Source organism: Marmota marmota, unplaced genomic scaffold, assembly GCF_001458135.2.
Source record: "Marmota marmota marmota unplaced genomic scaffold, marMar, whole genome shotgun sequence".
In the NCBI taxonomy this organism is placed as follows: domain Eukaryota; kingdom Metazoa; phylum Chordata; class Mammalia; order Rodentia; family Sciuridae; genus Marmota; species Marmota marmota.
In genome coordinates, this window is record NW_025999949.1 from 8,011,407 (window position 1) to 8,024,888 (window position 13,482).

The 13,482-nt window shown below is 35.3% G+C and overlaps 1 protein-coding gene across 4 annotated transcripts in view; it reads right to left on the reverse strand.

The window, feature by feature from the left end:
• The window catches only part of Angpt1 (angiopoietin 1), a 228,026-nt gene that overhangs the window by 31,897 nt on the left and 182,647 nt on the right, over window positions 1-13,482 (reverse strand). For all 4 annotated transcript variants that reach the window (XM_048802014.1, XM_048802012.1, XM_048802013.1 and 1 more), the window contains one exon: window positions 7,441-7,607. In XM_048802014.1, the coding sequence (XP_048657971.1) occupies window positions 7,441-7,607 (167 nt within the window). The remainder of the gene's footprint in view (window positions 1-7,440; window positions 7,608-13,482) is intronic.

Here is a 13,482-nt window from a genome sequence, read left to right on the forward strand (position 1 = left end):
TACTAAAATAAATGAAACAACTTTTCCAATACCTACAAAAATGCAGGGCTCCAATTTACATTAGGAGGCTTAAGAGAATTTTTCTCAGTCCACATGAAATTGTTTTGTCCTTGAAATACACACAGGACAACAGAGTACTTCAATTTTTTTTTTTTAAATGGTTGCGAAATTGGAAAGAACTTTAGCCTCACCTCCTCATTTTACTCCTGAGGATCTAAGGCTTGGAAAAGTGAAGCAATTTGTCCCAGGTCATGCAGAAAAGCAACTACAAACCTAAGTCTATTTGTGTCTCTGAATTCCCAGTACAATGTTTTATACATTGCATCAAATTACTTCCCAATAAAGATGTAGGCTAAAAAATAAACATGGTGTAAAATTATACTAAATAGCCAAATTATTTTCAAATAGTTTTTTTTTTCACAATTTTTGTCCAAATAGTCTATTCACATTCTCATGTGGAATCTTCCAGAAAAAGGCTTTCTGATAGCTATCAATTAGTCAGTTATAACCTAGAAGTATCATTATACCCAACAAATGGTATGCTAATAATAAAATGTAAATATCCACAAATGTGTACTATCAACATTATAGCCAGATTACTCATTATAACAGGGGTATTATGAATTGTTGCTTTTGTCATTCAGACTTAATTAATTCAAATTTTTTATTGGTTAAAGGACATACTCATTCTTCTGTAATATAGGATCTACTAATTAACACTTACAAATATTACAAAAAATTGTGCCCAAGATTTAAGAAAAACCACATATACTTTCTAATGAAATATATTCATTAAAACTATGCTTTTATTACATTAAGTTTAGAGAATTTTTACTTAGCTTGTTTCTTTATTAAAAATAATATAATTTGGGGTTGGGGTTGTGGCTCAGTGGTAGCGTGCTCGCATAGCATGCGTGAGGCACTGGGTCCAATTCTCAGCACCACATAAAAATAAAGACAATAAAGTCCATCAACAACTAAAAAAATATGTAAAATATATAATTAATTTTATTTCTGATTGGCAAGTTGTGTTTTTAGTTATAATAATGTAATGCAATCATTTTTAAACTGTGCTCTGCTGTGCTTGTCCCTAGTAAGAGAAGGATCAGAGTGACAGACAAGTTCCCACAAATACTTCAAAACTGATCAGCTTTATGTACTTTATACATTATAATCATTTATAAGGTTTTTTGTTTGTTTGTTTTTTGAGAAGAGTACATATTCCATTGGGTAAACAGAACGCAAACCTTGACAAATGAAGTAAAATTAGCTCAGTCAATCAAGGAACAATTGGTCTTTTATGACTTTGGATGTAAGAGAATAGGAAGTTATACAATATCACTTACATTCTTGTCAAAAATATTTAATTTGAATTTAATCAGGTAGAAACCATCAGATAAATCTAGAAAGAAAAATTCTGAGAAAAACTGGAGTCTTTAAAAATATTATTTTTATGAACTTATGACTAACTAATCACTTAATTAATAATGACTGACTAATTAATGTTAACATTTGGTTCATTTGGGGATTTATGGTAGCTTGGTCTAGCTCAAGATGACAAAAGAAGATCACAAATTTAATGAGTTAACCTGGCTTAGAAACTTGAATCCAAATAAATAGATGAATAACTACCAAGCAACAAAAGAAGTTTGTTTCAATATAGAATATATCATTAGAATCTTTAATGAATCAATAATAGATTTATAGGTTGTGATAAAACTGTGTTTAAAATCTAAACAGTTTTTATATTGGTAGGGCATTTAAGCTTAATAAATACAAAGCATGTTTGTATACTCCATCTAATTACAGGATATTGTTCCTACTTAAAGATAATAAAACTGAGGTATACAAGTATTGGTGATTCTTCCAAGATATGGGGCAGATTGTGCTACTGTCAACCTCGTTAATCTGGGAACTTCTTTCCCAAATTCCCTTGCCTTCATAGCTATGTATTAGATGGGGCCGCAAAGTGGACTTCATATGAGATTTGGGAAGGGAAGAAGTGGCCCAACTCTAGGGACATCATCAGATAGAGCTGCCTGGCAGTCCCCACACTATCCTCTCTTCCATTTAGCATCCAGCTTGGCTTCCTGATGATGGCAATAGCTCCAGACACACCACAAGATGCTTGTCTGCACAAGCATGGGGAATGCTCTACACCAACACAATAGCTCTTCACAGAGTACCCCTTTCATGGTCCCATTTTGGTGACTGAATGTGCTTGGTAACTCAGACTTCCCTGGGAGTCACCATGGTCCCCGTTTCTGAGAAAGCATGACAGTCACAGCCATGTTGATCTTACAGATGATAAAGTCAGTTTTCTTCACAGCCTCCCATCTCTGATTCTTATGCCAGAACTTTTTTCCAGTAGCCATAACATCTCTTCAACCCCACAATTACTCTGTTACTTTCCAGTTGTATTTGTTGTGGTGCTGGTGATTATGTATTTGTTTTAACTCTGTTTTAGGACAAGCAAAGTTTTTATTAGAAGTAAAAGGTTGCTTTAATCCCTGAATTGATAAAACTCTCAAGTATTTATTAGAGACATAAAAAAATTAATAATTTATTAAAGAATTCAAAATCCATAAAAAATAGAAAAGAAATGCACACCTAAAGGTGATTTTGTTCAAAAAAATAATTTTGGGGCTATACAAATAATTACAAATATTTTAATTCCTGGGGACAGAAAATTGAGAGTCAGAGACATGAGTTAATGAGTCTATAGACACTGAAATTATTAAATAAAAAAAATGAGCTTAGAAGAAACATATATTATATGTTAGAATATGTGCTTTGAAATTTAATTTAATTCCCCAAACTAGCTATTGGATTTCCCTTTGTGGGGGAATGGCCATATGTATGGTGGGTCGTTATGAGACCAAAATTAAAATTCTAACTGTCCATCATATTAGCAACTGTGACTTTGTGCAAAATACTATGTTTCAAGTTTCTTGAAAACAAGACATCTGGTATATGTAGTACATAGGCACCCTATATTAGTTATCAACTCTTAATAATTTAGCTAATAGGTATATGTCTTGAATTATGATAAAGATGATTTCTATACTCTAGAAGCTTAGAACACACAGAGAGAAAGTTACTTAATAAACACTTGTTAATGACATCATAGTGTGTGGATCCCAGATCCTTATCCATAGAGTGTTACGGAACAATGGGAGCATAAAATCTAAACTGGCTGGAGAGTAAGGGTGATGTACTTCTCTGGAAACTCAGTATAGGGACCTTTTAGAGGGGAGTGCTCTTAGGATCTGTGGCAGAGCAAAAGAGACAAGACTGAACAAAGGGAAAATAGTACTCACACACAATCACAGGGAGTAAAGACCTCAGCTAATCTCAAGTGGAACTGTAGACGTTTACCAGTCATTCAAAATTGTCCCCAATTGAGGCAAGAAGGGTTTTACATTTCTGTATTCATCTCTCCTTAGATGAAATCTATTGGCAGAAAGGAGGGGTTTCCGTGGGTGATGTGATTCTTCTCAGCCATAACCAATACCTAGAGAGGGGACCCCAGCTGGAAGCTGTCCATCAACAGCATTCCTGGGAGGTGGGAGAAGGAGTGCTTTGGCTCTGAAGGGGGCAGTGGGTTGACACATCACAGCCTCTGCCATAGTAGGTATCAAAGAAAAGTTCCTGGCATAAGAGAGAATCTGTAAGTTTTAAGACATATCTTTATGATAAAGTTGGATTTATGTATGTAGGGCAAGGAGATAGTCTAAACAAAGGCATGAAGTGCTTAGGGAAATTGCAAGTTGCAAGTTACTAGAACATAATCATAATGAAGAGGAAATCTAGTAGATAAAGTTGGAGGATGTATATGGCAGCAATAGCAGGAGAAGTAGGTAGTAGCCAGATCATGAAGAGTCTTAGTGGCAGACTTTAACTTGCAGATATTTGAATGTTATCCAAATCTATGATGGAGATGAAGAATCATGTCTGATTGTTGGAAAAAATCACCCAAGCAACAGTGTGGAAGAAATGTTGAAGAATATCAAGACTAGAGGCAGAAAGGCTCCATAATGGTTTGGGTGTTAGATGACGAGGCTCTGGATAATGCTACCTCTCCAGGGGAGGTATTTAATAACTTCACATTGATTGTGTGCTATTTCACATGATATGTTTATCATGACACTCTTACATTATTATTTTTTCTCCTTTACATTCTCTTGGGTTCTATAAATTTTATTTTCTATCTGAGAAAATCATTTGAAGTTTCCTCAGAGGATAAAAGGAAAACATGTGTATCACACACACATTTGTAAGCCTATCTATCCATTCACAATCCTTACTCATAATATGTTAAGAGCATGAGAAAAGTTTTTCTTTTTGAATTTGGTCTGTTTATTATGACTACAATTGATAGAAATTTCAAGATAGAATATTTTTAAACAAGAAAACTTGAGAAGTTTCTAAGTTTAATTCAAAAGAAGAAAATTCTGGAAAATGGAAAAAATATAAAAAAAAAATTGGCATGCATTCCATAGTTTTGAATTAAAGTTGAAATTTAGTTGAATTTGAGGTAAGTGGATCAAAACCTTAGTTTCCTTTTGTGTGTGTGTGTGTGTGTGTGTGTGTGTGGTACTGGGGTTTTACTCAGAGTCTCATGCATTCTGAGCAAGCACTCTACCATTGAACTACACTCCCAGTCCTTTTTATTTTTTATTTTGAGACAGGGTACCATTAAGTTACCCAGGCTGGCCTCCAACTTGCAATCCTACTGATTCAGCCTTCCTGGTAGCTGGGATTATAGGCATGTACCTCCAGTGCCACATCTTTAAAATGGGTCTAATAATACCTATGTCAAAAAGTCACTATGAGGATTAATTAACTAAAGTGTCAAAATCATTTTGCTAAATGATTTTAGCAAATAATTTATCACAAAGGAAGGGGTATCAGTTCAGAACAAAGAGAGAGGAATGGAAGAAGAGTACCTCCAAGCAAGGATGAATGGCTGGAGTTGCAACTTGGGGCCACAGGTGGTGCCACTGACCCTGGAGAAGCAGTGGTGGCCTAGGGAGGGAGAAAATCTCCAGGTGTTAGCTTTCCATTTTAAGCTTACCCTCCCTTTCTTTGAAAGAGTGAATGACAGCATTCTATAGTATGTTTCCTTTAACCCTCCACCAGAAAAAGCATTATATTTTAATGAGTTCTGATTTCTCATTTGATACCAGTGTGAATCCTGGGCTTAATTGCATGAGAAAGTAATGGTTGCAGATCTGCCATCTGTGAGGTCACTACAACAGCATGACAGCAGAAACTATGCTGCACTAGGCAGGAAGCAAAAGTCTTTTTCATTCCTTGGGAAAAGTGTTGTCTATTTTCTGGACTTCAGCTTTCTTTCCCCCCAAAACAGAGATTGGGAAATAAATTGTTAAGTAACTTTTTAGCTTTATAATCCTGATTCTCAAGGTTCGCAAATTTCTTAAGAAAGGTAAGTGAAAATCCCAGAGTGTGTACCTCACTCTACCTGGGAAGACTTCCTTTCTGGTCATAGATCCATATCATATGGGTGAGGAAATGGAATCATAGATGCTGAGAGAATGAGAAAATGCTCAGGAGGGCAGCAGGGGCCAGAGGAGGGGGGACTCCAAGAGGAGGCCAGTGTTCCTTCCTCATGCAGATGGCAAAATAGCATTCACACCACACATCCAATCCCTACAACAGATGCCAGTTCTCCTCCTAAACCTTCCTAGACACTCCTTGTTCCCCTAACACTATCCCAGCCACACATGCATGTATGCACACATACATAGCTCCCCCCACTAACCTCCCACCACCACCTATAGAGAATTGAGAGACATTCTGGAAATGAACCAAAGCAAATTCTTCAGGAGCCTAGAAAAAGACCAAACTAATTATTTGCAAGTCCTATTGTCAAGCTGTATGACATTAGCCAAGTTTCACTTAGTTTCAAGTTTCAGGTCAAAACATTTACATAAGAGTACCCCTGATGTTTTACAGTGGTTTTTCTTGTTATAAAACTCTCAAAATATTGACCTCCTTGGAAACATTTCTTCTTCCACCCCATTGCATTTTATAAATGTCTCATCTTTGGTTTCTCAAATTGCTATTAAGTAGACCCTTGCTCTCCCATGGGACTGTCCACCCTTTAGATCTATTTCTCACCCTCTGTTGTGGTGACATCATCACTATTTATTAAGAAAATTATTATTATGTCTCCAGGGATCCAATTCTACATGTAATCTATTGAAAGAAAATGAATTGAGCCATGAAAGAGATGAAGATTTAAATTCCTAAAGAATATTATGTCTTAAAAAGACAAGAAATAGAAACAGTCCCATTACAAGGAGATAGCTATGCTGGTTGGCAAAAAGCACAAAGATTTGGTTGCTACCATTGCAATTTGCTTGAAGAAATGTGCCATCCTTTTAATGTATACAATCATGATTCCAAGACACACAGGGTGTAGTCACAATACTGAGTTAAATTTCCCCAGTACCAATAATTAAAAAAAAAAAATCATTGTATTTCCGATTTACTAATTATAAAATTGAGGCACACACAATGGAGGACATTTCAAGTATCACATTAATGGATAGCAATATAAGAGCACCTAAAATATTCTCCTTGTTCTCCAGGAATAGCAGTCAGGTGTTTATGACTACTTAGCAATACAGTTTGACTGTGAGGTCTGTATGACTAGAGACCACCAAATGCCCAGTGCCTAATAGAATTCTTGGAACTTAGAAATACCACAATAAGGAATAAATTTATACATCATGTTGCTTTCATAACCATAGTTTTAATTAATTTTTCTAGCATGAAAGGTGCTAATTGAAAATCAATTCAGAAACATCTAAAATTAAGTGTATAGTTTGGCTATTTTTATATCCCAGTGATGCATTCTGTATATGTATGTTATTATTTGGATTTATTTTCACCCTTTTATTATTATTTACAAACAAAAAAGTACCTTTTAGTTATGTCTCATCTCCTCTTTTATAATCACTCAAAAATATTTAAATTGTTCTCTTGTCACCTTCAAGATAGTTAGAAAAATAATAATTTAAGGAAGATAAAGAAAGCAGAACAACAACAACAAAAAAACGCTTTGGTAGAGGGAAGAAATTAATTATTTCAAGCCACTGAGTTGTAGTCACTTCTGTTATGAATCTTACATGTATGAACCAGTACACTTCATAGCAATAACTAAAACAACACCAACAACCATATTATACTTCAGATTTATTTCATCATTCACTAGAATTCAAGCCAATGTTAAAGGTAGTCAGTCTATGAAAAGTAAGATGTAAGAAGTCTTTAGTGTTTTGATTTGGTTTTTTTTTTTTTTTTCATTTTGAAAGATGATTTTCATCATTTTCTTTCAGGCTTCTTCACGAATATTCCTAAATGGCTAGATCAAAGGTAGTCAAGTACTACGCTGAATGAAACAAGACTTACCTGTAGTTTTGCTTTTCGTTTCCTATGTGGAATCTGTCATACTGTGAGTAAGCTCGGTTCCCTTCCCAGTCCATTAACTCAATCCTTAGCGTGTACTGCCTCTGACTGGTTATGGCAAAAATAAACTCATTTCCCAGCCAATATTCACCAGAGGGATTTCCAAAACCCTGGGAAAGAAGATGGACATGAACTTGTTACTCCAGAGGGAAACTTTTCATGTTTAGCCTGTTTTCTAAGTAACAATTAAAAAAAAATACTATCTTTTAAAGTCAAGATATTTCTTTCAGAATTTTACACACTGATTTTTTCTAATATTGATTTACTTTAATAGTCTTCTGTTATACGTGCTTCCATTTGAGGCTTATGTCTAATTCTCATTATAGGAAAATCTGTGTTCATCAAATATATATATGGATAAAGTATTTTTGGATTAAATGAATTTGATCAATAGGTTTTACCAGAAAACCCTCCTCGATTCCATTTGCTTTCAAATATGTTTCTAAAATTCTGGTTATTCTTTTGAATATAATTTGAGTACTATCAGAGTAGTGTTTTTTCATTGAGGACTATCAGGGTAGAATCAGACAAGTTATTTAATAATACTGTTTTGTGTCTATTCAGGAGTCCAATTATATACCTATACTTTATGGATTATTAGACCTCTGATTTGAGGAGTTTTGCATTCTTATTTTTTAATATTATTAAGAAAATCTGTAAGCCTGCAACCATAATCATTCACATTGCTCCACTGGCATGAATGTAGGTTTGGAAGGCTGACTGGTAAGAGCTGAGTAAGTACACATGGCTGACCATTGTGCCTCTTAATCTCAATATGGCTCTGTTCTTCTCTTTGGGGCAATCCCAGTCATGGCTGTTAAGTACTCAAAATAGTTTCTCTGTGGGAGGAAAGAGAAGTGGTCCCCAAATGTGAGCCAACTCTAAGTGTTGGAGATGTTGGTGACAGGGAAATAAAGAACCCTAAGGAGCTGCTGGCATTCTAGATTTGGGATATTCAGAATTGTCTAAGAAAGTATTGCCTAATAATACTTGAAGATCAGTTCAATTCTTGGCCTACATATTTGTTTTACTGACACAGATGGGAGATCCATATAGGGAGCTAGGGAGACAAATATTATAGCACTTTACATTCACACTCAAAGAAGTAATCTTAAATGTGTGTGTGTGTGTGTGTGTGTGTGTGTGTGTGAACAATATGGTTGAGTCTCAGCTGCCCCACTGAATTATCACCATTGGAGTTCTGGTTAAAAACAAAAATACCTAGCTCTCCATTGAATCAAATATCTGAGAACAAGACACATGAATCTGCATCTGAATCAAGTCCTTAATTTGTCATGCACGCATTTAAAAGAAATTCAGTAATGACAGGACACACTCCCAATGTTTCACAAAGAAACAAATTCTGGTTAGCTGAGGTATTTATTAATAAATGTCTAATCCATGAGGAAAGTGCTAAAATAATTATGGCAGTTCTTGTTTTCTCAGTATAGATGACAGAATTTAGAAAACTTTTTCTTCCTTTCACACTTAATGTTTATCAGTTTTATAGAGTCTAATTACAAGAGAAGTTTTCATAATGGCTTTCTCCTTTAACAAAACTAAGCAACGAATCAATGTTCTCCATTCCTCTTTGTGCTGGTGCCCAGAGTGGACTCAAATTGCATTAACTACACGGGACACTGCTGCCTCTGCCAATGGAATTGCTGGCCAAAAGCCGTGGTGTTTGGTACCATAACCATTTTTTGCCAGTTCTGTTATTATGGTGGTGATGTTTATAATGTGTTATGCAAATGGGTTAAATATTAGTGGGGAAAGAGGGTTTTTATAAAATCTAATTTAAATATGTAGACTTGCTCAATAAAAACAAATCATTCAAATCTTTTTGAATTAAGTGCTGCTGAGAACCTGATAAGACTGCGAATAATGGAATTTTAGAGGACTTTAAATTTTATATTACTCTGCATATGTCTTTAAGTACTGTTCTATTTTACAGAAATGAAACCAGACATTGGGTATATTCTCTTATGAGAAAGTTTTATAGAGAAACCATTGACCCCAAATCACACACTTTGGTCTTACATTTTAAAAAGTGGGTAAATGAACAAATATTTTTATATTTAAAGTTAAAATGACATGTGTTATATATGTATGCACACTTTTAAAATATTTCCCCAGTTTAACTTAGTTTCTTGATTAATTGAACATCCTTGACTCAAATTGTACTGAAGATCATCTACCTTTAGCTCAAAGCAAAATTACAGGATTCATTGCATTTATTCCAGTGGCTGGAATAACTTGCTTCTCTGCTCCTAAGATACTCAAGTCACACTTTGCAAAAGTTCCATAGTGGCAGGAAATACTAGAGCAATTTTGAACATGCTAAGAATTTTATATATTCTTAAGGCAGCTGGTGCTACATACCAAGGAAAAGAGCAAAGCTTACCTTTTCCAATGCACAACCAGAACAAAAAGTTACAGGGGGCTGCAAGTCAAAGAATTAACACTTTCTTTATTGCAGCATTCCCTGGGAAGAAAAAGAAGACCACTGGGGTTTTCTTTGCATTTCTTCTCAGCTCAGACATGCCAGAACTCTCCCTATGGCCACTTGATGATTCCCTTTTCTGTGTAGTCATTGAAAAGGGATTCAGCAATTATACTAGATGTGAATAAAGAGGCTGGGAATGATGAAGTGTTAAGTTTTAGGTCACATATTTCCATGCTGTTGAAAGCCTTGTGTGAATAAAACTCTCCAGCTTCCCCAGGGAAAAGTGCAGTGATCTCGGATGAGCTTCAGAAATGAACAAGCATTAAAGTCCTTCCTACAAAAGCTGGTCCCTGTCTCAGCATGCAGGACTGTGTATCCCCCCGAGTGGAGGGACATAACCACTTTCTAAACAGTTTGCTTTTTCTTCTTTCAGAAAGAAGCAACTGAAAAGAAAGTGGTGGGATTGACCTCTAGAAACCAAAATTGAATTTCATGCACTTTCCCAAAAAACTGTCCAAATGAGCAAAATATTTGACTGCCATGAATCAAAATGGCCGTTAGATGATGTAGGGAGGAACCCTTCTGATAGCCAAATGCAGTGAAGCAGAAACAGCTGTTACATCATAAAGATGAAAAATATGCAAAAGAAGGGGAAATGGGAATGGGTTCCCACATTACTAAGCTGTCTATTGGATAGTTTATCAGGCACAACCGCCCATCTGATGTGTAGGAACAAAGGCTTGGTTTAAATTAAATAACCTCCATTTCCTATCTCTCCTCGAATTCAAAGCCTTTCTCTGAGACATATTTACTAAGGGATTTTCTGCTTTATTTCGAAGCCTCAGTTTTCTTATCTGCAAAACAGTAATCTAGAGCATTCCACATACAACATTGTAAGAATGCAATATGCCTAAGGCACCTGACTGAGTGCTGATACAGGAAAACCACATAACAAAAGTCTAAAGGTGTTGCTGTTGTTATAGTTAGAAGACATATCACAAGACTTAGTCATTTTGTTTGGTTGCCTTTCTTCCATGACACTATGTGCTCTTTGAGAGTAAGCAGACTTCTTTCTATTCCATGTAAGAAAGGGAACAAAACATTCCAGGGTCTTGTCTTTGCTGAAAATTAACAAGGGGAATATTGAGATAATTATTTAAAAGGCTTTTAGACACTGGAGACTAATGTATTGTTGATTATTTGTGTATACAAAAAATACTATAATTTTAATCCAAGAAATTAATTACCAAATGAAAAATTAAAGCCCACTGACTATAACTGGGATTAAACTGGTACAAATGAAAGTATAGACCTCCTCAATTTTGCTTCTCAATTCTAAAAGAGGACCTTTCCCCTTCAACTCTCCCTTGGTCCTATTATTTTAATCGCTCTTTCTCCATGTTCCACATGTTTAAAATCTACAAAACAGGCAATTTTAAGGTCTTATACTTGTGCTAATAAATGATTAGTTCTGATAGTTGCTTTCAACTAGAGGCGCATATCTTAAAAAGCTGTGGAGTAGCCAGGGTTGGTGGCACACTCCTGAAATTCCAGATGCTCAAGGGAGTTGAGGCAAGTTGGAGGCCAGCCTCTACAACTAAGCAAGACCCTGTCACAAAACAACAAATAAAAAGGGCTGGGGCTGTAGCTCACGGGCAAAGTGCCACTGGGTTAAATTGAAAGAGAGAGAGAGAGCGAGAAAGAGAGAAGAAGGAAGAAAGGAAGGAAAGAAGGAGGGAAGGAAGGAAAGGAGGAAGGGAAGGAGGAAGGAACAAAGAGTGAGCTGTGGAGCTTTTGAAAAATAGAGATGACTTAGTTTCTCCATGGAGATTGAATTTAGAATGTCTGAAGTGGGCTTGGGGATTTGGATATTTAAAAGGATTCACCGGTGAGTCTGCTATGAACCAAAGGTGGAGAACCATATAAATATAAGGTGGAATTACTATTCAGATGCAAATTAGATTATACTTATCAGACAAAATTATCAGAGTAGGGCAGGCATAAAATCCCTCCATATCAGGAAGCAAGTTTTGGTTATATAAGCAGGACTGTCTGAAACAAAAAACAAATCCATGCCTAAATTACTGAAATCACTGATGCACATCTCAAAGTACAGGTTTATACACTATTGCATATAACAGTTTACCACAGGTTCGTATTTCAGCTCAAATATCCTGCAACATCCATAAAAATAAAAACTGAAGCTTTACAAAATACTGTGCTGATGTTAAAAATAGCAGTAAATAAATAAATGTTAGTTATAAAAATAGATTTTCTTCTTTTTCTTGAGTAAAATCCAAGGATGCTATGTCATATAGTTTCATGAAACTATTATGTTTAGTTGTGTCAGTTACAATCATATAAAAGATTCTGATAACACAATTCAGATCCATTGCTGATCAATTTCATTTCTCCTCTGGGAGTTTAATAAAAGGGCAAAATATACTAGAATTTAACAATAATAATAATAATAATAATACTTACTTTAAAATGGCCTTAAGAGGCACATTTTATTTAAAAAAAAATCATGTAGGTGAAAGATCAACATTCATTAGTTTTTGACAAAACCTGCAGAAATGTTCAATTTTGGCTTGTGCTTTTTCCAAGTTAATAAAATTATTGTCTCTGATACTTTATTTGTTTTGTCTCATAATGATCACAGGAAGTGTTGACTTTTTATAGAAGAAACAAAATTGAAACCAGACAGGGTTTCAATAAGTCCACCTCAGACATACCAAATCCAAATCTCCATGGGGAAACTAAATCACCTCTGTTTTTAAAGAGCTCCACAACTATTTCTGATATGCACTCCTAGTGAAAGCAATGATAAGAACTCTTAATTTATCATAATGGGTACAAGTCCTATGAGTTTCAACTTTTTTCATATAAATGATTAAAGAAAATAGGCCTGAAAAGTGGCTTTCCAAAGGTGCAGTAATACACAATTAGAGTCATTTAAAAGCATCTACACTAATTGCTGAGACTTCCAGCTCAAGAAAGAGCAGAAGAACTGTTTATTTCATAATTTTTAAATTCTTGAGCATTTTTCTCTTTTTATTTTGAAGATGTTTAAAATGCGGTTAAAAATGTGTGTTTATTTTCTTTCCAGAAATAAAGAACTCCCAGAAGGTATGATGCTCAGAATTAAATGTTTGTGTCAAAGGAAGCTTTGTTGCGGGGCGGGGGAGGGTTTGAATACAAAGCAAGTTTGTCTCCAGGGCATTAGCCACTGCTTACTATAAAGTTAGGTCACTTAGGGTACTATTTGGGGTTCCAAGCTTCAGTGGGCTTTATATGCAAAAGCATTGCTGTAAGTGTTATTACTGGAGGCTGCTAAATGGTGCCCTTGTGACTTGAAGGAGCTAATATCAGTCCCTAAATGTCTCCAATAAAAGCCCATTCCTGACTTCTCCCTTAGCAAACATCTTTACAAATCTATAAACCAGATTTGGTGCATCTCCTCCTAAAAAAAGGTTAAGTGAAAACAAAACTCGGGTAAAAGACTTTTTTGTAGGATTAAAGCCAATGCCCAGAACCAA